This window comes from Hypanus sabinus, chromosome 15 (assembly GCF_030144855.1).
Source record: "Hypanus sabinus isolate sHypSab1 chromosome 15, sHypSab1.hap1, whole genome shotgun sequence".
Lineage (NCBI taxonomy): Eukaryota > Metazoa > Chordata > Chondrichthyes > Myliobatiformes > Dasyatidae > Hypanus > Hypanus sabinus.
The window spans coordinates 22,620,023-22,645,517 of NC_082720.1; the positions used below are offsets into that span (position 1 = coordinate 22,620,023).

General features: G+C 41.2%; 1 protein-coding gene across 5 annotated transcripts in view; it reads left to right on the plus strand.

The window, feature by feature from the left end:
• fam193b (family with sequence similarity 193 member B) overlaps positions 1-25,495 on the plus strand; it is a 293,883-nt gene that overhangs the window by 61,701 nt on the left and 206,687 nt on the right. For all 5 annotated transcript variants that reach the window (XR_009515836.1, XM_059990125.1, XM_059990126.1 and 2 more), the window contains 5 exons: positions 157-262; positions 15,648-16,164; positions 19,441-19,633; positions 21,534-21,764; positions 23,502-24,645. Coding sequence is in view for 4 of the 5 variants with exons in the window: in XM_059990125.1 (XP_059846108.1) it covers positions 157-262; positions 15,648-16,164; positions 19,441-19,633; positions 21,534-21,764; positions 23,502-24,645 (2,191 nt within the window). In the remaining variant the exon portion in view is untranslated. The remainder of the gene's footprint in view (positions 1-156; positions 263-15,647; positions 16,165-19,440; positions 19,634-21,533; positions 21,765-23,501; positions 24,646-25,495) is intronic.

The window sequence follows — 25,495 nt, forward strand, 5'->3', positions numbered from 1 at the left end:
TGATTTCTGTGCATTGTTCACAAGATGGAACTTTGCTTTTGTTGTATCTCACAGTTTCAGAATAATTAAGTATTGTTTACATTTGATTAAATTACAAGTTCAGCAGTGCTTTTCCTGATCTTCCTCCCTTCCCCCACCCCATCTCTGCCATGCCAGGAATCCAACAGGATAACTAGTGATTGTTCAAGATCGCCCTCCTGTGTCTCGGCAAAAAACAGTTCTGTGCAATGTAAGAATATGTCCAGAAGGCCACCACCACCAGGTAATGTCCTGTAAACTTGTCAATGTAGTCTACTTGGACCTCACGTAGATGAAGTTAAAAGTTGCTGGTGGTTACCATGCACGGTATACAGTATAATGGGTTGCTTTGTGAAAAGAATCCTGAATTTGCATGTGAATGCATAGCCAATTGGAAAAAATTTATCATTTATTTCTATTAAAAAGATCTGTTGAACATTTCAAGATTGTCATTGGCGTGGATGGTATAGGTACACGTGAGCTTTCGCAATGATGACTGAAGTCTTTTCATTTTGACATGAAGAACTTTCTCAGTTTTATTTGAAGAACAGCGGTAGTGTAGTGGTTAGCACAATGCTATTACAGCCCGGGGCATCAGAGCAAATTCCAGCACAATTTGTCAGGAGTTTGTACATTTTCCCTGTGACTTTGTGGGTTTCCTCTGGGTGCCCCAGTTTCCTCCCACAGTCCGAAGAAGCACTGGTTAGTAAGTTAATTGGACATTGTAATTTGTCCTTTGATTAGGCTGGGGTTATATAGGTGGGTTGCTAAGCAATGCAGCTAGTTGGGCCAGAAGGGCCTGTTCCATGCTGTAGCTCTAAATAAATAAAGAATTTTCCCTTCTCTGTCTCATTACAGATTCAGAATTATACAACATGTAAACAAGCCCTTTGGCTTAACTAGTCTACAGTGACCACCATCCTGTATGAGCAACCTTGCCCATCAGATACTCTTTAAATCTTTTTTCTCACACCTGAAGCCTATGCCCTTTAGTTTTTATTTCCCCTATCTGGAAGAAAAGACAGACTATACCCTTTTTATGCCCCTCAGACTTTTATAAACCACCAAGGTCATCCTTTGGCCTCTGTTGCTTCAGGGAGAAACAATCCTAGCCTGTCCAATTTCTCCTTGTAGCTCTCTACTGCAGGCAACATCTCGTATATCTTTCCTGTATTTAATAGCATCCTTCCTAAACTGGGCTACCAGAACTGCAAACAATACTCCCAAGTGCAGTGTGGCCAACGATTTACACAGCTGTAGCATGACTTCCTGTCTTCTATATGCTGCGTCTTGGCCAATGAAAGCTTGCATGCCATATATCTTCACCACTATGTCATCACTTTCAGGGAACTACATACGTGTACCCCAGGGTCTCACTGTTCAATAACACTTTCTAGGCCTGCTACTGCTTGTACTCTTCCTGAGTACTGGGACCAATGTCCCTTTCAAGCATGCTTTGGGAGAAGTATCTTGAACTTGCATGTGAATGCAGATCTATTTCGAAATATTTCACGTTCATCAATTATTTCCATTAGAAGGATCTGTTGAATATTTTAGGTGCTTTATACTTCCAAGGTAAACAAAGGATGATCATATGTGTTGAATTACATCTAGGACAAAAATATTAAAGCTATCAAAATCAGAAATTGAATTAGAGGGTTTTCATTGTATTTATAATTGATAGTTTTGATTGTGAATATTATAGATGTGATTATATTATGATTTTCATTATTGATCACTTGATTTTAACATCCAAAACAAGAAAGTGCTTGTCAGAAGTTGCAAAAAAAGATTGTATGAACAGGCATAGTCTCTGGCACTGAGTCTGGCTCTGTGATTCAGAAGGGGAGGTGGGAGAAGAGGCAAGCTGTGGTGATAGGGGATTTGTTAATATCTCAGGATTGCTACCCATGCCTTGTGCTAGGGAGGCCAGAAATAGGAAGATTATACAGTTCAACATGTAGCTAAGGAGTTGGTGCAGGAGGGAGGGCATATGATTTTTGGATCATTGGGCTCTATTCCATGGAAGGTGGGACCTGTACAGAAGAGACTGTTTGCACCTGAACTGGAAGGGTTCTGATATCCTAGTGGGAAAGTTTGCTTGTGCTACATGGTGGGGGTAAAACTAAAGATGCAGGGGGATGGGAACCAGAATGCTAGAACAGTTAGTAGAGAGGTTGTGGAGACAGATATTGGTAAGACCTCAGACAAAGTCAGGAATTAAAAGGTTGAGCATGGTATGACTAGTGTCCTGAGCTGCATATATTTCAATGCTAGAAGTATTGTAGGAAAGGTGGATAAGCTGAGAGCATAGGTCAACTTATGGAATTATGATATTGTAGTAATTAGTGAGACTTGGTTGCATCTGGCAAGTATAGATTGGGACAGGCTGTTTTCTGGCAAAGATGTATTTGGTATGTAGGGGCCTTCACACTTGAAATTTTGAGAGTATTTATGTACCTGTCAAAATAAAGTGTAAAGATAATAAGTGATTTTCAAGAGATATTGAGGTTCTGGTTGAAATTAAAAGTACATAACGGGCATAGGCAGGAAGGAACCAAGTGAGGTACTTATGGTGTATAAGAAATGCAAGAGAACACTTAAGAAAGAAATCAGAAGGTCTAGAAGAAGACAAGAATTTGCCCTAGCAGACAAAGTCAAGGAGAATACTCAAGGGATTTTACAGAAATGTTAAGAGCAAAAAGATTGCAAGGGGCAAAATTGGTCCTCTGGAAGATCAGAATGGTAATCTTTGTGTGGAGACAAAAGAGATGGAGAAAGTCTTAAATAAATTTTCTGCATCTGTATTTACTCAGGAGATGGACACAGTCTGCAGAAGTGAGGCATAACGGCATCAACTTCATGGACTCTGTACAGATTATAGAGGAGGGGATGCTTGCTGTCCTGAAGCAGATCAGGGTGGTTAAATCTCTAGGGCCTCACAAAGTGTTTGCTCGGACCGTATAGGAGGCAAGTGTAGAAATTTCCGGGGCCCTAGCAGAAATATTTAAATCATCCTTAGTGACAGGAGGGGTACCAAAGGATTGGAGGACAGCCGATGTTGTTCCCTAGTTTAAGAAAGATTCCAAATATAAACCAGGAAGTTGTAGGCCAGAGTGCCTGATATCAATAGTGGGAAAATTATTGGAAGACATTCTGAGGGTCAAGATATACCAGTATTTGGATAGACATGGATTTATTAAGGATATTTAGCATAGCTTCGTGCGTGGTAGGTCATGTCTAACCAATCTTACAGAATTTTTCGAGGAAGCTACCAGGAATGTAGATGAAGACAAGCCAGTGGATGTTGTCTACATGGACTTTAGCAAGGTATTTGACAAGGACCTGCATGGGAGGTTGGTTAGGAAGGCTTAGTCACTTGGCATTCAGCATGAGGTTATAAATTGGGTTAGATATTGGCTTTGTGGGAGAAGCTGGAGAGTGGTAGTAGATGGTTTCCTCTCTGACTGGAGGCCTGGGATGAGTGGAGGGCTGCAGGGATTGGGGCTGATTCCGTTGTTGTTTGTCATCCAGATCAATGATCTGGATGATAATGTGGGTAACTAACAGCAAATTAGCAGATGACACCAAAACTGGGGTTGTAGTGGACAGAGAGGAAGGCTATCGTAGCTTGTAGAGGAATCTGGATCAGCTGGGAAAATAGGCTGAAAGATGGCAGATGGGATTTAATGCAGACAAGTGCGAGGTGTTACACTTTGATAGGACCAACCAAGGTAGGTCTCACATAATAAATAGCAGGGTACTGTTGAGTATGGTAGAACTAAGGGACCTGGGTATAGAGGCCTATAATTCATTGAAAGTGGCATCAAAGGTAGATAGGGTTGAAAAGAAAACTTTTGGCACATAAGGCCTTCATAAATCAAAGTATCAGTACAGGAGATTGGATGTTATGTTGAAGTTGTATAAGATGTTGGTGAGGTCTAATTTGGTGTATTGCGATCAGTTCTGGTCACCTATCTACAGGAAAGTTGTACAGTTGAAGGTTGAAAGAGTACAGAGAAAATTTACAGGGATGTTGCCAGGTCTGGAGGACCTGAGTTATAAGGAAAGATTAGGTTGGGCCTATATTCACCAGGACATAAAAGATTGAGAGGAGATTTGATAGAGGTATACAAAATTATGAGGCCTATAGATAGGGTAAGTGCAATCAGGCCTGTTCAGCAGAGGTTGGGTGGGACTACAACCAGAGGTCATGGGTTAAGGGTGAAAGGTGAATCTTTCAAGACGAACACAGGGAAACTTCTTCATTCACAGGGTTGCGAGTGTGCAGAATGAGCTGCCATCATGAGGTGTGTGTGAGCTCAATTTCAATGTTTGAGATGCTTGGTTAGATACATGGATGGTAGGTGTATGGAGGGCTATGGTGCTGATGCAGGTTGATGGAAGTAGGCATAAAATGGTTTTGGCATGTAGGCATAAAAGTAGGCATAAAATGGAGGGCCCATTTCAGTGCTGTACTTTTCTATGATTCTATGACTAAAGGAGATCGCTTTAACATGAATAGAGTACTGAAATAATTATTCATGAAACATTACGCAAAAAAGTTCAAGTTAATTAAGCAACCACAGACTGCGACTCCTGCCTTGAACTCCAGGCCGGGTCTTCATGTCCCGTCTCCCCTTTCCCCACCACCACTCCACCATCCCCTCTCCCTCAGATCCCATCGTCAGCACCTGGGCCTTCAGAGGCTCCATCTTCCTCTCACCCCAACCCTTCCTTCTCCACTGACACTACCAGCCTCCCTCCCCCCTCTGATCCCATCTCTCATCCGTGCCGGGTCTTCACCATTCCCTCCGACCTTCAACTCTCTGAGGCAGAGCGCTCTGTCCTCATTAAGGGCCTCACCTTTGTTCCCCTTCGCCCACACCTCAGTGAGTTCTGCGTACGCCATGACACTGAACTCTTCTTCCGCCGGCTCCGTCTCCGAGCTTACTTCTTGGACAAGGACTCTCCTACACCCACCGATGACCCCTTCTCCCGTCTTCAACCCTCCTCCTCATCATGGACACCCCACTCTGGTCTTCTACCTCCTCTGGATCTCTTTATTGCTAATTGCCGACGGGACATCAACCGTCTTGACTTCACCACACCCTGTTCTAATTCCAACCTTCCGAACGCCCTGCTCTCCGCTCCCTCCGCACCAATCCCAACCTCTCTATAAAACCTGCTGATAAGGAGGGAGCTGTTGTTGTCTGGCGTACTGACCTCTACCTGGCCAAGGCACAGCGACAACTCTCTGATAATACCTCTTATTTACCCCTTGATCATGATCCCACTAAGGAGCACAGGCCTTTGTCTCCAATACCATCACCAACCTTATTAGCTCTGGGGATCTCCCATCCACTGCCACAAACCTCATAGTTCCCACACCCTGCACTTCCCGTTTCTACCTCCTACCCAAGATCCACAAACCAGCCTGTCCTGGTAGACCTATTGTCTCAGCTTGCTCCTGCCCCACTGAACTCATTTCTGCATACCTTGATACTGTCTTATCCCCCTTTGTTCAATCTCTTCCCACCTATGTTCGTGACACTTCTCATGCTTTGAATTTTTTCCAATGATTTTAAGTTCTCTGACCCCCCACTGTCTTATTTTCACCATGGACATCCAGTCCCTATATACCTCCATCCCCCACCAATATGGTCTCGAAGCTCTTCGGTTTTCTTTGGATTCCAGACCTAACCAAATCTCCTCTACCACCACTCTCCTCCGTCTAGCGGAATTAGTTCTTACTCTCAATAATTTCCTCTTTGGCTCCTCCCACTTCCTCTAAACCAAGGGTGTAGCCATGGGCACCCGTATGGGTCCCAGTTATGCCTGCCTTTTTGTTGGCTTTGTGGAACAGTCCATGTTCCAAGGCTATACCTGTATCCATCCCCCTCTTTTCCTTCGCTACATCGACGACGGCATTGGCGCTGCCTCTTGCACTTCAACTTTCACCCTGCCCTCAAATTTACCTGGTCCTTTTCTGACACCTCCCTCCCCTTTCTTGATCTTTCTGTCTCCATCTCTGGAGATGGCCTATCTACCGATATCTACAATAAACCTACAGACTCTCACAGCTACCTGGACTATTCCTCTTCCCCCCTCCCAGTCTCTTGCAAAAAGGCTATCCTTTCTCACAATTCCTCCATCTCCACCGCATCTGCTCTCATTCTTTCCAGGATGAAGGAGATGTCTTCCTTTTTTAAGCAAAGGGGCTTCCCTTCGTCCACCATCAACTCTGCTCTCAAACGCATCTCTCCCATTTCCCGCACATCTGCCCTCACCCCATCCACCTGCCATCCCACTCAGGATAGGGTTCCTCTTGTCCTTACCTACCACCCCACTAGCCTCCAGGTCCAACATATAATTCTCCGTAACTTCCGCCACCTCCAACGGGATCCTACAACCAAACACATTTTTCCCTCCTCCCCACTTCTGCTTTTCGCAGGGATCGCTCCCTACGTGACTTCCTTGTCCACTCGTTCCCCCCCAGCATCCCTTCCCATCGATCTCCCTCCTGGCACTTATCCTTGTAAACGGAACAAGTGCTACACCTGCCCTTACACTTCCTCCCTCACCTCCATTCAGGGCTCCAGACAGTCCTTCCAGGTGAGGCGACACTTCACCTGTGAGTCGGCTGGTGTGGTATACTGTGTCCGGTGCTCCCGGTGTGGCCTTTTATATATTGGCAAGATCCGACGCAGACTGGGAGACTGTTTCGTGGAACACCTACGCTCGGTCCGCCAGAAAAAGCAGGATCTCCCAGTGGCCACATATTTTAATTCCACGTCCCATTCCCATTCTGGTATGTCTATCCATGGCCTCCTCTATTGTCAAAATGAATCCAAACTGAGGCTGGAGGAACAACACCTTATATACCGGCTGGGTAGCCTCCAACCTGATGGCATGAACATTGACTTCTCTAACTTCCGTTAATGCCTCTCCTCCCCTTCTTACCCCATCCCTGACATATTTAGTTGTTTGCCTGTTCTCCATCTCCCTCTGGTGCCCCCCCCCCCACTTTCTTTCTCCTGAGGCCTCCTGTCCCATGATCCTTTCCCCTCTCCAACTCTGTATCACTTTTGCCAATCACCTTTCCAGCTCTTAGCTTCATCCCACCCCCTTCCGGTTACTCCTATCATTTCGCATTTCCTCCTCCCTCCTCTACTTTCAAATCTCTTACTATTTTTCCTTTCGGTTAGTCCTGACGAAGGGTCTCGGCCCGAAACGTCGACATCGCTTCTCCCTATAGTTGCTGCCTAGCCTGCTGTGTTCTACCAGCATTTTGTGTATGTTCAAGTTAAATTAATTCTTTCTACCTTTGCAATAATGTGATTTGGAATTAGAACTGATGACTAATTACATTGTTTGGCTCTCAATTAATCACCAACAAACTGATGGCCTGAGGGATTGCTATGGGGAAACAAAGTTAAAGTTATAAAATCTATATAAAGATGAATTTGCAACATTGAAAGTAAAATGGACTCGACATTTAGCTTTCATGGGAGACCTCATTGCATTATGACAATAGCTGGATACTTTAGAAAAGCAGAATGGAAATTTAAGAAGGTGGGCAGCTTAGTTATCTGAGATAACATATGACTTGAATTTAGAATTGGTGAATGATCTTGGCCCAGAAAACCAGGAACTAGATTTGGTATGGATGGAGGAAAATAAAAGTGCTGTACCAATTATATCCCTAAAAACTGCAACCTATTTGGGGAGAGATTAAATCCACGAATAATAAGAGCTTCAGCAAAGGCTAGAAGAGGACCTTTAAAATTCATATTGCTTTGAGAAATTAATTGACAGGGTTTATCTTGGGATAAAGGGTGTCTATATAATTCCAAAGTGAAGAGGAAGTTCTCTTGGAGTATTGTGCAACTTCTGAATTTTCTAACTGAGCAATGGGTGCTGAGGCATGAAGTTGAATAGAACCATAGAACATTACAGCACAGAAGCAGGCCTTTTGGCACTTCTTGGCTGTGCCGAACCATTTTTCTGCCTAGTCCCACTGACCTGCATTAAACTATATCCCTCCATACCCCTCTCATCCATGTACCTGTCCAAGTTTTTCTTAAATGTTAAAAGAGAGCCCGCATTCACCACTTCAACTGGCAGCTCATTCCACACTCCCACTACTCTCTGTGTAAAGAAACTCCCCCAATGTTCCCTTTAGACTTTTCCCTTTTCACCCTTAACCCGTGTCCTCTTTTTTTTTCTCCTCTATCCTCAGTGGAAAAAGCCTGCTTGCATTCACTTTATCAATACCCATCATAATCTTATACACCTCTATCAAATCCCCACTCATTCTTCTACGCTGCAGGGAATAAAGTCCTAACCTATTCAACCTTTCTCTGTAGCTCAGTTTCTCAAGTTCTGGCAACAGCCTTGTAAACTTCTCTGCACTCTTTCAACCTTATTAATATCCTTCCTGTAATTAGGTGACCAAAACTGCATACAATACTCCAAACTCAGCCTCACCAATGTCTTATACAACCTCACCACAACATTCCAACTCTTATACTCAGAACTCTGATTTATAAAGGCCAATGTGCCAAAAGCTCTCTTTACTACCCTATCTACCTGCGACGCCACCTTTAGGGAATTTTGTATCTGCGTTCCCAGATCCCTCTGTTCTACTGCACTCCTCAGTGTCCGACCATGTACCTTGTATGTTCTACCTTTGTTTGTCCTTCCAAAGTGCAATACCTCACACTTTTCCGCATTAAATTCCATCTGCCATTTGTCAGCACGTTTTTCCATCTGGTCCAAATCCCTCTACAAGCTTTGAAAACCTTCCTCACTGTCCACTACACCTCCAATCTTTGTATTATCAGCAAATTTGCTGATCGAATTTACCACGTTATCATCCAGATCATTGATATAGATGGCAAATAACAATGGACCCAGCTCTGATCCCTGTGGCACACCACTAGTCACAGGCCTGCACTCAGAGAAGCAATCTTCCACTACCACTCTCTGGCTTCTCCCATTGAGCCAATGTTTAATCCAACTTACTACCTCACCATGTATACCTAGCAAGATTCAATCGCTAACTAACCTCCCATGCGGGACCTTGTCAAGGCCTTACTGAAGTCCATGCAGACAACATCCTCTGCCTTCCCTTCATCCAATTTCCTGGTAACCTCCTCGAAAAACTCTAATAGACTGGTTAAACATGACCTACCATGTGCAAAGCCATGTTGACTCTACCTAATAAGTCCCTGTCTATCCAAATACTTGTTGATCCTATCTCTCAGTACTCCTTCCAATAATTTACCTTCTACTGAAGTCAAGTTTACCAGCCTATTATTTCCTGGATTACTTTTAGAGCCTTTTCTAAACAACAGAACAACATGAGCTATCCTCTAATCCTCCAGCACCTGGATACTAACATTTTAATTATATCTGCCAAGGCCCCTGCAATTTCAACACTAGTCTCCTTCAAGATCCTGGGGATTTATCTATTCTGATTTGCCTAAAGACAGCAAGCACCTCCTCCTCTTTAATCTGTATAGGTTCCATGACCTCACTACTTGTTTGCCTTATTTCCATAGACACCTTGCCAATTTCCTTAGTAAGTACAGATGCAAAAAACCCATTTAAGATCTCGCCCATTTCTTTTGGTTCCATACATAGTTGACCTATCTGATCTTCAAGAGGACTAATTTTATCCCTTACTATCCTTTTGCTCTTAATATACCTGTGGAAGCTCTTAGGATTATCCTTCACCCTGACTGCCAAAGCAACCTCATGTCTTCTTTTAGCCCTCCTGATTTCTTTCTTATTTTCTTGCACTTTTTATATTCCTCAAGCACCTTATTTGCTCCTTGTTGCCTATACCTGTCATACATCTCTCTCTTCTTCTTTATCAGATTTCCAATATTCCTCGAGAACCAAGGTTCCTTATTCTTATTCACTTTGCCTTTAATCCTGACAGGAATATACAAACTCTGCATTCTCAATATTTCTCCTTTGAAGTGCTCCCACTTACCGATCACATTCTTGCCAGAGAGTAACCTGTCCCAATCCACGCTTTTTAGATCCTTTCTCATTTCTTCAAATTTAGCCTTTTTCCAGTTTAGTACCTCAACCCGAGGACCAGATCTATCTTTTTCCATGACCAAGTTGAAACTATAATGCGTTATGATCACTAGACCCAAAGTGTTCCCCTGCACCCACTTTTGTCACTTGTCCTAACTTGTTTCCTAATAGGAGATCTAATATTGCATTCTCTCTAGTTGGTACCTCTATATATAACCATATAACAATTACAGCATGGAAACAGGCCATCTCGGCCCATCTAGTCCGTGCCGAACGATTACTCTCACCTAGTCCCACCTACCTGCACTCAGCCCGTGACCCTCCATTCCTTTCTTGTCCATGTACCTACCCAATTTTTTTTTATAAATGACAAAATCGAACCTGCCTCTACTACTTCTACTGGAAGCTCGTTCCACACAGCTGCCACTCTTTGAGTAAAGAGATTGATTTAGCAAACTTCCCTGAACACAGTTTATAAGCTCTAACCCTTCTAGACCTTTAACAGTATGGAAGTCCCAATCAATATGTGGAAAATTAAAATCCCCTACAATTACAACTTTGTTTTCTGCAGTTGTCTGCTATCTCTCTGCAGATTTGCTCCTCCAATTCTCACTGACTATTGGGTGGTCTATAATACAACACCATTAATGAATGTGGTCATACCTTTCCTGTTTCTCAGCTCCACCCATATGGGCTCAGTAGACAAGCCCTCTAATCTGTCCTGCCTGAGCACTGCTGTAACATTTTCCCTGTCTAGCAATGCCACCTCCCCCACCCCCCCCCCCCACCCTTCATCCTTCTGCCTCCATCACACCTGAAACATCGGAACCCTGAAACATTAAGCTACCAGTCCCGCCCCTCCTGTAGCCAAGTTTCACTAATGGCTATAATGTCATAATTCCATGTGTCAATCCACGCCCTCAGCTCGTCTGCCTTCCCCACAATACTCCTCGCATTGAAATAGACACACCTCAGAAGATTATTACCACCATACACAACCCATCTATTTCTGACTTTGCATGAACTTTTAACCTTTATTTTCAGCCCCGCTCCACTATCTGCTCTGGCACTGTGGTTCCCATCCCTCTACAAGTCTAGTTTAAATCCTCTCCAACTGCACTGACAAACCTCCCTGCAAGGATATTAGTCCCCCTGTAGTTCAGGTGTAACCAGTCTCTCTTGTACAGGTCCTACCTGCCCCAGAAAAGGTCCCAATGATCCAAAAATCTGAAACTCTGTCCCCTACACCATTTCCTCAGCTACATGTTCATCCTCCAGAGCATCCTACACTTAGCCTCACTGGCTCGTGGCACAGTAGTAATCCTGAGATTACTACCCTCGAGGTCCTGCTTTTTAACCTTCTACCAAGCTCTCTATACTCATTCTTCAGGACCTCCTCACTCGTTCTTCCTACATCATTGGTACCGATGTGTACCATGACATCTGGCTGCTCACCCTCCCATTTCAGAATCCTGTGCACGTGATCAGAGAAATCCCTGACCCTGGCACCCGGGAGGCAACAAACCATCTGGGAGTCTCTGTCATGACCACAGAGCCTCCTGTCTGTCCCTCTAACTATCGAGTCCCCTATCACTACTGCTCTCCTCTTCTTCCACCCTCCCTTCTGCACTGCAGAACCAGACACAGTGCCAGAGATCCGGCTACCGTGGCTTGTCCCAGGTAAGTCATCTCCCCCTACCAACAGTATCCAAATCGGTATACTTGTTGTTGAGAGGACTGGCCACTGGGGAGCCCTGCTCAGCCTGCCCTTTCCCCTTCCCTTGCCTGACAGTAATCCAGTTACCTGTGCCCTGCTCTTTTGGTGTAGCTACTTCCCTGAAACTACTATCTATAAACTCCTCATTCTTCCAAATGATCCAGAGGTCATCCAGCTTCTGCTCCAGTTCCCTAATGCAGTTTGTTAGGAGCTGCAGCTGGATGCACTTCTTGCAGGTGTCGTTGTCAGGGTCACTGGAGGTCTCACTGACTTCCCACGTCCTCCAAGAGGAGTATTCTAACATCCTGCTTGGCATTCTCTCTAAGCTTACTAGTTAAAAAAGAAATTGAATGAGGAAAAAAAAAACAACTTACCAGAACCGACCCTTGCCACTGCCTGTTCACGCAGAAGCCTGTTCAGCCAAAGCCGTCCCACTCTGACTCAGTCCACTCTGACAATGGCCACTTTGCTAGACGAAACTTCTTTTATAGTGCGCTAGCTGACCGGCTGTCTTCAGCTCCTCTGCTCCCAATTGGTAGGTCGTTTAAAAAACTGAAAAATCCCGCAAATCCTCTCCTTCTCAAGCTCTGACGATGGCCGCTTCTAGCTCACAGTAGTTCAAATTGCAAAATTCTAGTTGTATTCAGATTAGCCTTTAGGGAAAAGGTGACCACTGTGACTTTTGCATGTAGCGATATTGCAAAAGAGGTTGAAGATTTCATTAGATTAAAAGGATTATGCTGTTTATAGTAGTGTAGCAATCTTAAATTTTTACTTTTTTAGGAAATACTAATGCAAGGCATAGTAGAAAGGAGAAAATTGGACCAAGTCGAATTGGCAGTAATAATGTTGAGGGTGATTGTGCATGGAGTATATAAAACATGGTTTTCTAGACAAATATCTTAGTGAGCTCATGAGGGAGTAGTTTTGAGATCCAGTATTGTGTAAAGAAGAGGTTAGTTTATGATCGGGTAGCTAAAGGTCTTGGGGGAAAAATTATATTAAAGAACTTTATACATTAAAAAATAAAACCATGAATTGGTTATAATTGCACAGGAAACTTAAGATGTATTGCCATAACCAAACAATGGCTAATTTTTAAGTAATGAATTTACAAGTAATGTATGTTCATTTTTGAGGCAAGAAAAGACCAACAGTTAAGGTATTGAATGAAGTCAAAGTTAATATTAGATGAAAGGAGAAGTTTTACAATATTGCCAAGAAAACAAAGTTAGCTGATTTGGAAAGTTCTCTGTCAGCAATGAGGGTCAAGGCATTGATAAGAAAAGGAGAAGTCGTATATGAGAATTATCGGGCAAGAAATATGTTAAAGTATTGCTAATGTGGATCCCTTGCAGACCAAGATGGGAGAAAATTTACTGGGAAGTAACTAAATGACAGAGAATTTAAAGAAATGTTTGCGTCTGTGTTCAAAGACAATGACATAGAAACTAGCTGGAAGGATTGGCAGATTGGAAGTTTAGAGTGAACAAGGTGCTCAAGAAATTAGTATGAGTTTTAAAAGAATGTATTGGGAAATGATTAAATTTCTGGGAGCTGCGTGCCAGGGTTATGAATGATATGTCTATGGAGCCAATGGATGCATTGGTCATCATTTCCAGAGTTTCTCAAAGGTTTCCCATGTGTTTAGAGATAGTAAGTATAATTCTACAGTTTAAGAAGTGGGGAAGGGGCAGAACAGGAGAGAAATCGGACCTGAAAACAATTACAGAAAATGTTGTATTTATTATTCAGGAAGACATAGTAGGACAGTAATAGGATGGAGCAAGCTCAAGATGAATTGTGAAAGGTTAATCAAGTGTGACACATCTGTTGAAACTCTTTTTGAGGTTGTAATTGGAAGAGTAGATGAGGGTGCACCAGCTAAGTATACTGTGATCACCAGATTGACTCCTTAGTGCTGGTGAGTTTGTTCTATGATGAGATTAAACATGTTGGGCCTCTACTCTGGAGTTGAGAGAGGTGATCTCACTGAATCACAGAAAATTCTAACAGGACTTGACAGAGTAGATGTGAGATTTCTGCTGGCTAGAATCAGATCAAATAAGGGGTTGGCTGTTCATGACAAGAGATATATATTTTTCCACTGTCTAACAAGGAAATCCTTTCCATTAATTAAGCTATTTGCTAATCAAAATACTAGTCTGCAGATTGAATTTAATCCCCTTCAAGTTCTATGTGTATTCTTTGGTTCAACATATCCATATTATTTTCCCTGCCCTTTTGGAAATTCTAAAGCCTTCATTTCGTAATCTCTTTTTTCCTGTGCAAAATGTTGAATTTTCATCAATTAATGTCCCAGGAGACTTGCCTTTCTTATTCAGTGACTCCATGTAACCTCTGGTTGATTATTAACTACCTTTTGAACTGACCAAGTAAGCCATTTATTTCAAAGGGAATAATGAAAAATAAATGAGAAGGTTCCTAGGCATCATGCGAATAGTTGAAATGCATTGATCAAACCTAGACTGCAGAATCCGAATCAGATTTAATATCACCAGTAGATGTGAAATATGTTAACTTTATGGCAGCAGTATAATGAAATGCATGATAAATAAATGTAGAGAAAAAAATGGAGTTACATTGTGTGTATTTAAATTTAACTTAAATAGTTAAGTTAAAATAGTGCAAAATAACTGAAGTAAAAGTAGTAGTGAGGTAGTGTTCATGGGTTCAGTCCCCATTTAGAAATCAGATGGCAGAGGGCAAGAAGCTGTTCCTGAATCGCTGAGTGTGTGCTTTCAGGCTTCTGTACCTCCTTCCCAATGGTAACATTGTGAAGAGGGCGTGTCCTGGGTGGTGGGGATCCTAAGTGATGGATGCCGCCTTCCTAAGGCACTGCTCCTTGAAGATGTATTGGATATTACAGACCCACAATAAGAGCTGATTAAGTTTGGAAGTTTCTGTAATTTATTTTGACCTTTTCCAGTAGCCTCCCCCCGCCCCCCCAAAACAGGCAGTGAATCATCCAGTGAGAATGCGCTTCAAGGTACATTTGAAGAAGTTTTCGAGTGTTTTAATTGACAAACCAAATCTCCTGAAACTCCTAAGGTTGTTGCTGCAACACCACTCAACTAACTGGTATATCTCACTCCTGTATGTTCTTTCATCACCACCTGAGATTCTGCCAACAATGATTGTATCACAGGCAAATTTATAGATGCTGTTTGAGCTATGCCTAGCCATACAGTCATAGGTGTAGAGAGAGTAGAGCAGTGCCAGTGTTAATTGGCAGTGAGATGGAGATGTTATTTCCAAACTGCACATTGTGATCTTCTGATTAGGAAGTGGTTAAATGATATAGATATAGTGGCTCAAGTCAAGTAATTCCTGCTGAGGATCCAAAATGGAATACCTGATTCTTTGCATTTTGTTCCACTTGGGCACTATATGGCCATGTATTACCCATGGAAGTACATCTTCCTACTCCTGAGCATAGCACTCTTGTAGAGATACTGCTGTCTTTCAATTTGAAGGCCAGCAGTGTCTCAGATTCATCTGCTTTGTAATCTAAATAAGGATGAGGGGAAGATGCAGGTCACAGTAGCAGCTAAAATTTGGAAATTAGATGTCAAATGAGTTAATGTTCTTAGTTATTTTTCATTTTTAAAAACTGTAAGATTTGATTCTATTTACCAGTATATTTTTTGAGTTGTCTCTTTGCAGGGTTAGCTTGTTTTAAATCTGTTCACAAAGAGATAAAGGATATCTCTATTTTAATTTCTGTGAAATGGTTCACCAATATTAACATTTGGAGATGAAAGTACTGGATTTCCCCCATTTTGATGTTAAACAGAGCTTGGTATTTCTTTATAACCTGCAGGATTTTGTCTTCTAGGTGGCGAGTTTCACTGCACAGAAGATCACAGGTATTCTGTCCTTGCAGCACCTCCTAACAGTCCCACAGGCTTGTCCTCTCATCAACATCCTCTTACAGCACCAAAGTCTCCTGAAGTTGCAAATGAGTCAGCGGTTACCATCCAACAGCATGGACACCCAACTTCTACAACCCAATGTACTGTACCACATAGCACTGTATCCTCCTCCAATTCAAATAGGAAAACGCCTGTGGCATCTGGTATCCCACAAGTTCTGCCTCATGTTCACAAGACCTCTGCAGTTTCCCTGACTAATAATCTGTCTCCGGATGTGTCCTTGATTTCAAAAAACTCTGTTGCTGCTTCTACAGGTGTGCTTGTGACCCCAGTGCCTCCAAGTGCTAACTCTCATATTCCAAACAATGGGTTATTCCCAAAGACTACAGCAGCTGCCCCTATTTGCACCAGCCATTATAATGGAGCCTGCCCAGTAACAACGACACCAAATCCAGCTGCTTCAAGCAGTGGAATCTGCAGGTTAGTATTTGTTTTACAAACTTTGCTTCTTAAGTAATATGATTAGAGATTTTATAGTAAGATTGGATGTTGCATTTTGGACTGAAGGGCTGTTTAGAATATAAATACAAAACACCAAATGTCAGAAAAGAAACTGTAGATTCCAGAAACCTGGAACAAAAAACATAGGATACTGGAAATACTCAACAGGTTAGGCAGCATCTATAGGCAGAGAAAGAAACTTCAACTCAATTTCTCTTTCCGCAGAGGCTGTCTGACTTTCTGAGTGTTTCTTGTATTTTCTGTTTATGTGAAGGTCTTGCCTCTTCCGATTTAAAAAAAATAGAACACAATAGAGAAAGTTTTAAATTTCCTTCCAGCCTTGTTGAAACTGCTAATTACTTGAGGTTCTCTTTTAAATACTTGATTTAAATATCTTCCGCTACAAATTGTACAACTCGTGAAAGAGTTTAGCCCTCTCCAGAGATAGGAGTCTTGAGTGAGTGGATGACCTGTGATTAAACCAGCCAGGGTTGGGCATGATTAAACACCATGCTCATTATGGACATTGGCCCTATAATACTAGTTACAGTTTCCCAATTTATTAGAGATTTTTCTTTACAATGCCTACAATGACTTTTGTAATTATTATTTCAGTTCTGTGATTTAATTTGATTTGTGTTAATGTACGGAAGGGGAAAGATAATCATGTGGAGAGCAAGGTTTTGAATTTGCCTAAAGTATATATCAAAAAATTTGATCCTCAATGCAAACAAAAATCAAAACCTTGCTTTACTGCTGATCACTTCACAATTTGGTCTGGCTTGTATTGGTCTGGTCCCTTTTTCTTTGAGAAGCTCCCTGCTGTAGCTTCTCATCAGCTGCGTATTCTCGTAAACCCTTCTCTGAAAACATTTTGTTACTCATTGTACCTTCCAGTGCAGAGCTGTGCAGTATAGGATACTCCATAATTAGTGAACAAAATTGTTTTAATTGCATATGTGAGCGAATAACTTATTGTTGCCCTCATGATTCTAAAAATAACGTCATGGATTTGATGATAGTGAACATCTTAATAGGCTTCTTTGGATGTCCTGCACAAATTGACTAGACAAAGTGAATACCATTGATGGGTGGAAGTCATGGTTGCCATGAATTGTCTGGTCAGATTGGTTAGAGGGGTTTTGTGCTTTTTGTTGTTTGTTTTCTTTTTGTTTTTTGTTGCTAATGGCAGTGCTATGGGAGATGTCCAGCAAGTTGGGCTTTATATGTATGTTTGTAGGGGGATTGATTGGATTTCTGCTCAAGAAGGAATTTGAGGGCCCTCCTAGCCTCCTGATGTGGGATGGAAATATGGAGGGATGGTGCATCCATGGTGAGATAATCTGATTGGGGCAGAGGTATCGGAAACTGTCCAAGTAGTGGAGGACACCTGAAGTATCACCAGTGTAAGTCTGAAGAAGCTATACCAGAGGAAAAAGATAGCAGAAAGAATCAAGTTCAGTGGAGCAACAGTTGAATGTTTAACAGAAACCATTCTTAATTGATAATTTTAAAATTGATTTTGCATAATTCCCTCTCTAACGATTTAAATCTGCCTACTCTGAATCAGGAGCACTAAATTTTCTGATGCAAGGTGGTTCTAGTTAATTGGTCTTAAGTGATAATGCAAAAAAATTAAATACAGTTTTTGTTAAATCCAGTATTAGTTAAGCCCGTTATTTTGATTTATTGCAAGGTTGCAAAATGTCATTTTGATTAAAAAAAAGTGTCGCATGCTGGAAGGGGGGAGTGAAGTTATTTGAAACAGTGAAACTTAAAGGTGAAAATGTCTACAAATGTGCAGGAAAAAATTGTACCTGGAATTAACAGCGGAGCATAAAATGGAAATTATAAAATATAGGAGCAGAATTCGGCCTTTCTGCCCTTTGAGTCTGCTTCGCAATTACATCGTGGCTGATTGATTAACCTTCTCAACACCATTCTCCTGCTTTCTTCCTGTAATCTTGGATATCCTCACAAATCAAGAACCTATGAACCTCTGCTTTAAGTATACCCAGTGACTTGATGTCTGTCTGTGGCAATTGTCTCCACAGATTGACCACCCTCTAGCTAAAGATATTTCTCCTCATCCTATTCTAACTGGACTTACCCACTATTGGAATTATACTGAATTCAATGTCTTTTATTTGCCATTCTCCTAAACTGTTCAAGTCCTTCTGCAAACATGGCCACAAAGCCATCAATTCCATCATCCAGATCATTAAAATATACCAAGGAATGTAGCGGACGCAAGACGGACCCTTACAGAATATTAATAATCACGATTAGCAACCAGAAAAGGCCTCTTTTATTTCCACTCTTTGTCTCCTTCTGGTCAGCCAATATTCTGTCCTTTCTCATATCTCTTTTGTAACACCATGGGCCCTTATCTTGCTTAGCAGCCTCACGTGTAGTACCTCGTCGAAGGATTTCCTGAAAATCCAAGTCAACAACCTCCACTGACTCTCCTTTGTCTACTACCCTGCCTTTGTGTTTTCAAATAATTGCACCAGCTTTGTCAGACAAAATTCTGAATATCAGTCTGATATCCACTCTTGCCTCTCTTTTACTGTTAATATATTTGAAATAAACTTTTGCTATCCTCTTTTATATTATTGGCTCGAATACCTTCATATTTCATCTTTTCTCATGATATTTTCAATTGGTTTTCTGTTGGTTTTTAAAAGCTTCCCAATCCTCTATCTTCCCACTAATTTTTGCTACATCATCTGCCCTCTCTTGCTTTGATGTTGCCTTGCAGCCATGATTGCCTGATACGCTCTGTAGAGCACTTCTACTTCGGAATGAACCTATCCTGCATCTTCTGAATAGCTTGCAGAAGCTTCAGCCATTGTTGCTCTGCCATCATTCCTGCTAGTGCCCCCTTCCAATCAACTTTGTGCAGGTCCTTTCTCGTTCGCTTTCTCCACTGTAATATCGATAACATTGGATTTTGGCTTCTCCCTCTCAAGCTGCAGTGTGAATTTCATACTAGGATCACTGGCTCCTAAGCGCTCCTTTACCTTGAGCTTCCTAATCAAATCTGCGTCATTATATAACACCCAAATTGCCTTTTCCCTAGTGGGCTCAACCACAGATTGCTCTAAAAAGCTGTCTTATAGGCATTCCACAAACTCCTCTTGAGATCCAGCACCAACCTGATTTTCCCTGATAAGGAGTGACCTTTATGGAGTGTGCTGGGAGAGTTCAAAGGTAATATTTAATTTTCAAAAATTTTTGGTTGCCTTTTTCCAGGGACCAGTCATGCAAAAGTCGTTTGTGCACAAATGAAACCGCCTATAGTCCTACACGAATGCACAATGCAGATGAAAGTCTGGAAGAAGATGATAGCTGCTCAGAGCACAGCTCATGTACATCTCATTCTGCCAATCAAAAAGAAGGAAAATACTGTGATTGTTGCTATTGTGAATTCTTTGGTCACGGACCGGTGAGTGCAACCTCAGTAGAGAGTTAACATTTGGTTGTAGGGAAGCTGTTGGAAGGAATTCTGAGGGAGAAGATCTACCTACCATCGCTTGGATAATCAATGACCAATCAGAAATAGCATGGTTTTGTGAGTGTGCTGTCAAGTCTGACAAATCCTTTAGAGTCTTCAAAGAAGTAACTTAGGGGATAGATGAAGTGAATGTTGTCTTCATGGACTTTAGTTTAACAAAATCCTGCATGACAGGCAGATCTGAAAGATTAGATCACAAATTCAGGGGAGCTTCAGGCGTAGGTTCAAAATTGACTTGATGAAGAGGGTGATGGTTGAAAGTTGATTCTCTGACTGGATTCTGTGACTAGTAGGATATCCCAGAGGCCAGTGTTGGGGCCTCTTTTATAAAATATTTATGTAAATGATTTGGATATAAATCTATATGATGAGATTAGCAAGCTTGCTGATGACACTAAATTAGAAGGTCTTGATGATAGTAAAGCAGGTTACAATGAATTGCAAAAAGATCTTGATCAGTTAGGAAAATGAGCCGAGGAATGATACATAGATTTCAACTTAGATGAATATGAGGTGATGCATTTTGAACATTCATACCAGAGTAGTACCTAGGCAATAAATGTCAGGACACTGATGGGTGCTGCAGAACAGGGAGACCTTTGAGCTCACTGAAGAAGGCTGTACAAGTAGCCAGGATATCAAGTTTAGGAGTAGGGATATTATGTTGCAGTTATACAAGTCATTGGTGAGGCTGTACTTGGAGTAATGTGTACAGTTTTGGTCACCCTATTATATATAAAAAAAGAATTATGAAGCAAGAGAATGTGCAGAAGAGACTTACAAGGATGCTGTCTGGAGTGGAGGGGTTGAGTTACATAGAGCAGTTGCCCACGCTGGAACTTTATTCCATGGAGCATAAGAGAATGAGGAGCGACCTCATAGAAATTATAAAAGCATGAGGATTATAAATAAAGTGGATGGTCGTAGTCTTTTCCTCAGGGTTGGGGGAGTTTAATCCTGGAAGATACAGCTGCACAATAAGAGGGGGTATATTTAAAAGAAACCTAACAGGTAACTTCTTTAAGCAGAGGGTAGTGATTATCTGAAGCAAGCTGCCACACAAAGTAGTCAAGGCAGGCAACTTTTAAGAGATTGGTACATGAAAGGGGAAGGGCTTGGAGGATTATGGGCTGAATGGGAGTAGCAGGGAGGATCGTGTGGTTGGCTTGTTCCATTGGAGACAAAGGACTTGTTTCCATGCTGTATTACTCTGACCTTGTGGCGAAAGGAGATTGGCTACTGAATTTGCCTGGGAAAAGGCAATTTATTAAGTTTGAAGGATTTTAAATGACCCAAAATTGTCAAGGCCAAATATGATTGTTGCATCCTCCCTTTCATTTGGATAAATTGGTTCACAAGATTGAATCTTGCAATAGCTGTTTTGCTAAAAATTCAATAAAATTCAAGAAATATTCTTGATTGCTCTACTACTCTCATCATTTTCGTAATGTTTTCAATTATTTGTCAAAACAGTTTTTCACCCACCCCTCATTCTAAATCTGATTGTAGTGATGGTCTGATGAGGCCAAACTACTGAATTGCTTTTCAAAAAATGATGTCTTGGAATCATGACTGCATTTCTAATTTTTATACTCTGTGTGGCATGCACCATTCGTATGTGCCAACAGTTAAGGCTGAAGCTGTCAAAATTATACACTTGAAGAGTAATATATAATGTAAATATTGAAGAATATAAAGGTTCAGTGTAACACTGACGTTCGTAGTCTCAAAAATTAGGAATACATATCAAAAAGACAATTTAGCATTGGTGTAAAGCACTATCAGTTTCTTGACATATCAGCAAATAGGTGCATTTATAATTCTATTCAAGCCTCCTGCAGCTCCTACAAGTAGGAACTACACTGAAATCCGGGAGAAGCTGAGAACACGGCTGACAAAGCGCAAAGAAGAGCTCCCACAAAAAGCAAGCAATGGGTCAATCCGGGAACCGCCTGTGGATGAGAGGAATGTCGAAGATCTGTTAAACTACATCAACAGCTCAGAGCAGAAACCAGCCAACAGCACCAAGGCAGCTAAAAGAGCACGGCACAAGCAGAAAAAAGTACGTTTTATAACTATGTAAGAGGAGCTTAAGGAAGGGACAGTTAGTTTCAGATGCCAAGAATAATTTGGTTTGTTTGTTCTTTGGAGCTCTTTGATAAGAGCACTTGGATGATGAGGCTGTGTCAGCTTCATCACTAACTTGAGCTAGATAGACTGAAGCACATTAAACTACAGTACTGTGCCAAAGTTTTAGGTACTTATATATAGCCAAGGTGCCCAAGACTTTTGCACAGCCCTGTATTAATTTTATGCATTGTACTGTACTGCTGCTGCTGCTGCAAAAAAGCAAATTTCATGACTTATGTGAGTGATGATAAATCTGATTCTGACATGGTTCTCTATTGTGGACTGCAAGTGGGAAGAGGGTAAGGACAGGGGAGTCATGGTTGGGTAAAGGAGAAGGGAGTGGGAAGCACCAAAGAGACATTCTGTAATGACAAATAAGCCAATTGTTTTGAATCAAATGACCTTGCTTGGTGTCTTAGGGCTGGGTGTGTCTGCACCCATGCAACACCCCACCCCGACGCTCCTTCTCTGCTACCTGTCCCACAGTGTTCCACCCTTGCCATTCCCAAGATTCTTTGCTCCCAAAAGATTTACAAAGCCTCTCTCTGTTCCATGTTGACAAATACAGTTCAATGGAAAAGTCTTGGGCACCCTAGCTATAGACATGTGCTTAATACCCTTGCACAGTACTGTACATTCTGTCAATACTTGAGACTTGGCACTACTTGAAAACTGCAGCCTGGATTTGATTATGAAAAAACTGATACTTCCTGTCTGTTTTGATTGATTTGTAGCCAGGTCTTAGTAGATTGAGCCAGCATTAATACTGCTGAATATAGCCCTTCTGTCTGTCTTAAGGATGGTTAATTCAGTTGTCATTTTTAAACAAAACACCAAAATTTTCTCCATTTTAAGACTTAATTGACTATGGAAGTATCAGGACTATACTGTAACAGCAGTAATGTACTATAGATTAAACTTTTGCTTTATTTCATGTTTGGTTGTACTGTGAGCCAAGTTGCTTTTTATTCTGTGTAAATTGAGATTAAACTCATTTATATCAATACTCATGATAAATGGTGATGTTTTAATTTTAGCAGATGGTAATTTGATCCCTGAAGTTATTCTCTTGGTTAAATATTTTCCAAACCAATTTAAATATTTTTTCCAAATAAAGTTATTCTTGCCCATTTCATAGTAACTGATATTAGTCTGCAAACTCTGCTTCAAATCTAAATCTTTTGCTTGCATATATTTCCATGTTATTTTTTCCTTCCTGTGAAAATAAATAGCCCTGACTATCTCTAACTTTTGTACTTGGGTACATCAGTATCTTATCGCCATGCTTTCCATGCTCCCAAACCCTTACCACAATTCTTCTTTAACGTTTTCTTCACTCCAACATCTGGCAATCCTACTTCAGTTATCCAGGCATTACCCTGGAATCTTCTCCAGATCTTCTCTAGCTCCCTTGCCTTAAAAGCCAGAGTCTTCGACCAAGCTTTTGTTTGTCCCTTCATTCATCTTCAATATTTATTTTTAAATCATCTCTAAAAAGTCTTGCTTTTTCTCTATTATTACCACATCAGGGTCCCAATAATTCAGGATAAAATTATTAATATTACATTATCACAAATGTATTGTCTGTGGAAATTTCAGCCTGAAATGGTGTCTAAATTTCAGAGATAAAGCACCCATTTAATTTTACTGCTCTGTTTCTGTACTGTAGCAGGAGAAAGCTCGTTCTGAGTTATTCGATCAAAGGCTTGAGAGACCATGCCCTTCTTCTATGCATATTCAAGACTTGGAGAACGTTTCTGTGATAAATCAACACTTACAAGAGGGCATAGAAGAGAAGGTATTGATATTCAACCAGCATGTTCAGGATAATATAGAGGAGAAAGTTTCAAAGCTGAACCAGCACTTACAGGATGATATAGAAGAAAAACTTAATCAGCGAGAGCTGTGGCACCAAGTGGAGTTGCAGCGTGTAAGTAGCATCTTAACCAGCAGGTTGGAACAGCTTAAAGATAGGATTAGAGATTCCATCAAAGCAAACTTTAATATAAGTGATTTGCCCAGAGATGATTTTTCAGAGTTACCACCTATTGGGAAGGGCTTCCTGATAGACAATAATTCCACCATGGACAAGGAAGAGGCAAAAATAATAGACCATCAGAAACTCAATTTGAACTTGTCCTTGACAACAATGCCAGGGATTGTGCAGAACCATTTGTTGACTGGAAATAAGCACACAGTTATCGCAGATCAAGATAACAGTGGTTCTAATATGCTTGTACTTGAAAATTCATTAGGAAAGAAATCAACAGGCAACACTCCATTATCTTCAAAGGTTGAAAACACTTCAGCATCTGAACTAGAAGATGACGTTGCAGTGGTGGTGCATAAATCTTCATCAGAGCAGAAAGTGATAGATCAAGTATCAAAAAGTGGAAAGCAGCCAAGGCAATCTAAGCAACAGATTTCAGAGGTGACCAAGAGTAAATCTGTGCTTTCAAGAAAAGAACAAGAGCAACCTCCAATTCCAAAAGTACAGGGTTCCAAGCAGTCCACTGCCAAACATAAGGCAAACCAGAATCATGATGGCAAGTCAGCAGATGCTGTGAAGACAATGATTGCCAAATGTGAAGAACCCCGACAAGGCAAAGTGAAGGGAGTCTGTGTTCTTAGCAACTCTGAAGCTGGTGAGGTCAGGAAATGCAACACTAAAAACTCAAACACCGAAAAGCTGGAAGGCCCTGAACTTAAGGGAGTTAAAGAAGAGCAGCAGGCATTATCTGAAATGTCTCAGTCAAAGGGAAAGAACAGGAAAGGCAAAAAGAAGAAACATGACAAGACCAACAATTCTGTTGGTAAGTTTTAATCGGTATATATTTTATTTCCTATTGAGCCCCTGAAAGATTTTTGAGTCTGACCAAGCAATTAGACTGTTAGAGAAACTCTTTAAGCAGACAGGGCTTAGTTTTTGTCACTTGTCTGAAGTGATGGAATGTAATAGCCTTTCCATTTTATCATTTAGATTGGGTAAAGGCAATAATTTTTGTTTGAAGTAGTGAACAATAATAGGGCATTTTGAACCTGTAATAGGAACAAATGGAAAGACTGGAATTTATCCTGTGCATGAAGAATGTAATAATGCATGCAGTCATTATATTGAAGCTAGATTATGCCCTTGAAATCATTCTCATTTGCAGATAACCTATATTGCAGTATTAATATGGTGAGAACAATTGTTTGCAAAACTTAGTTTGCCAGTGAAACTATGTATGGGTTGGTCACGGTTGTTATGCTTGTTACGGTGCTCCTCAGTTGTACCAGTTCTTGGTCTCAACCAAAAATTTGAATGTAAAGGGCTAAAGGGCTACACCTTGATTTTAGAATTGGAAATGTAGGATTCATTAAAGTGGAACCTCTGGGTCTCCTATTTTTTAACCTTTAGAAACATTCCTTTAGTAGTGGACATGCATTCCTGCATTAGTGGAAAGAACATTTATATATTTTTTAAATAACTACTTGCCAAACTGAGAGGCATGGAGTTGTGAGAAAAATTGATTGTTTCTGTTACTTTGATGTTGTTGGAACTTAAAAGTTGCTTTCACTTATGTGACAAACGTGACCCTGACATAATTAGCATTTATTTCATCTACCTTATTCCCTGTCAAGACAAACCTTTACTTCTTGTCGCTAAGTGTGTGTATGTGT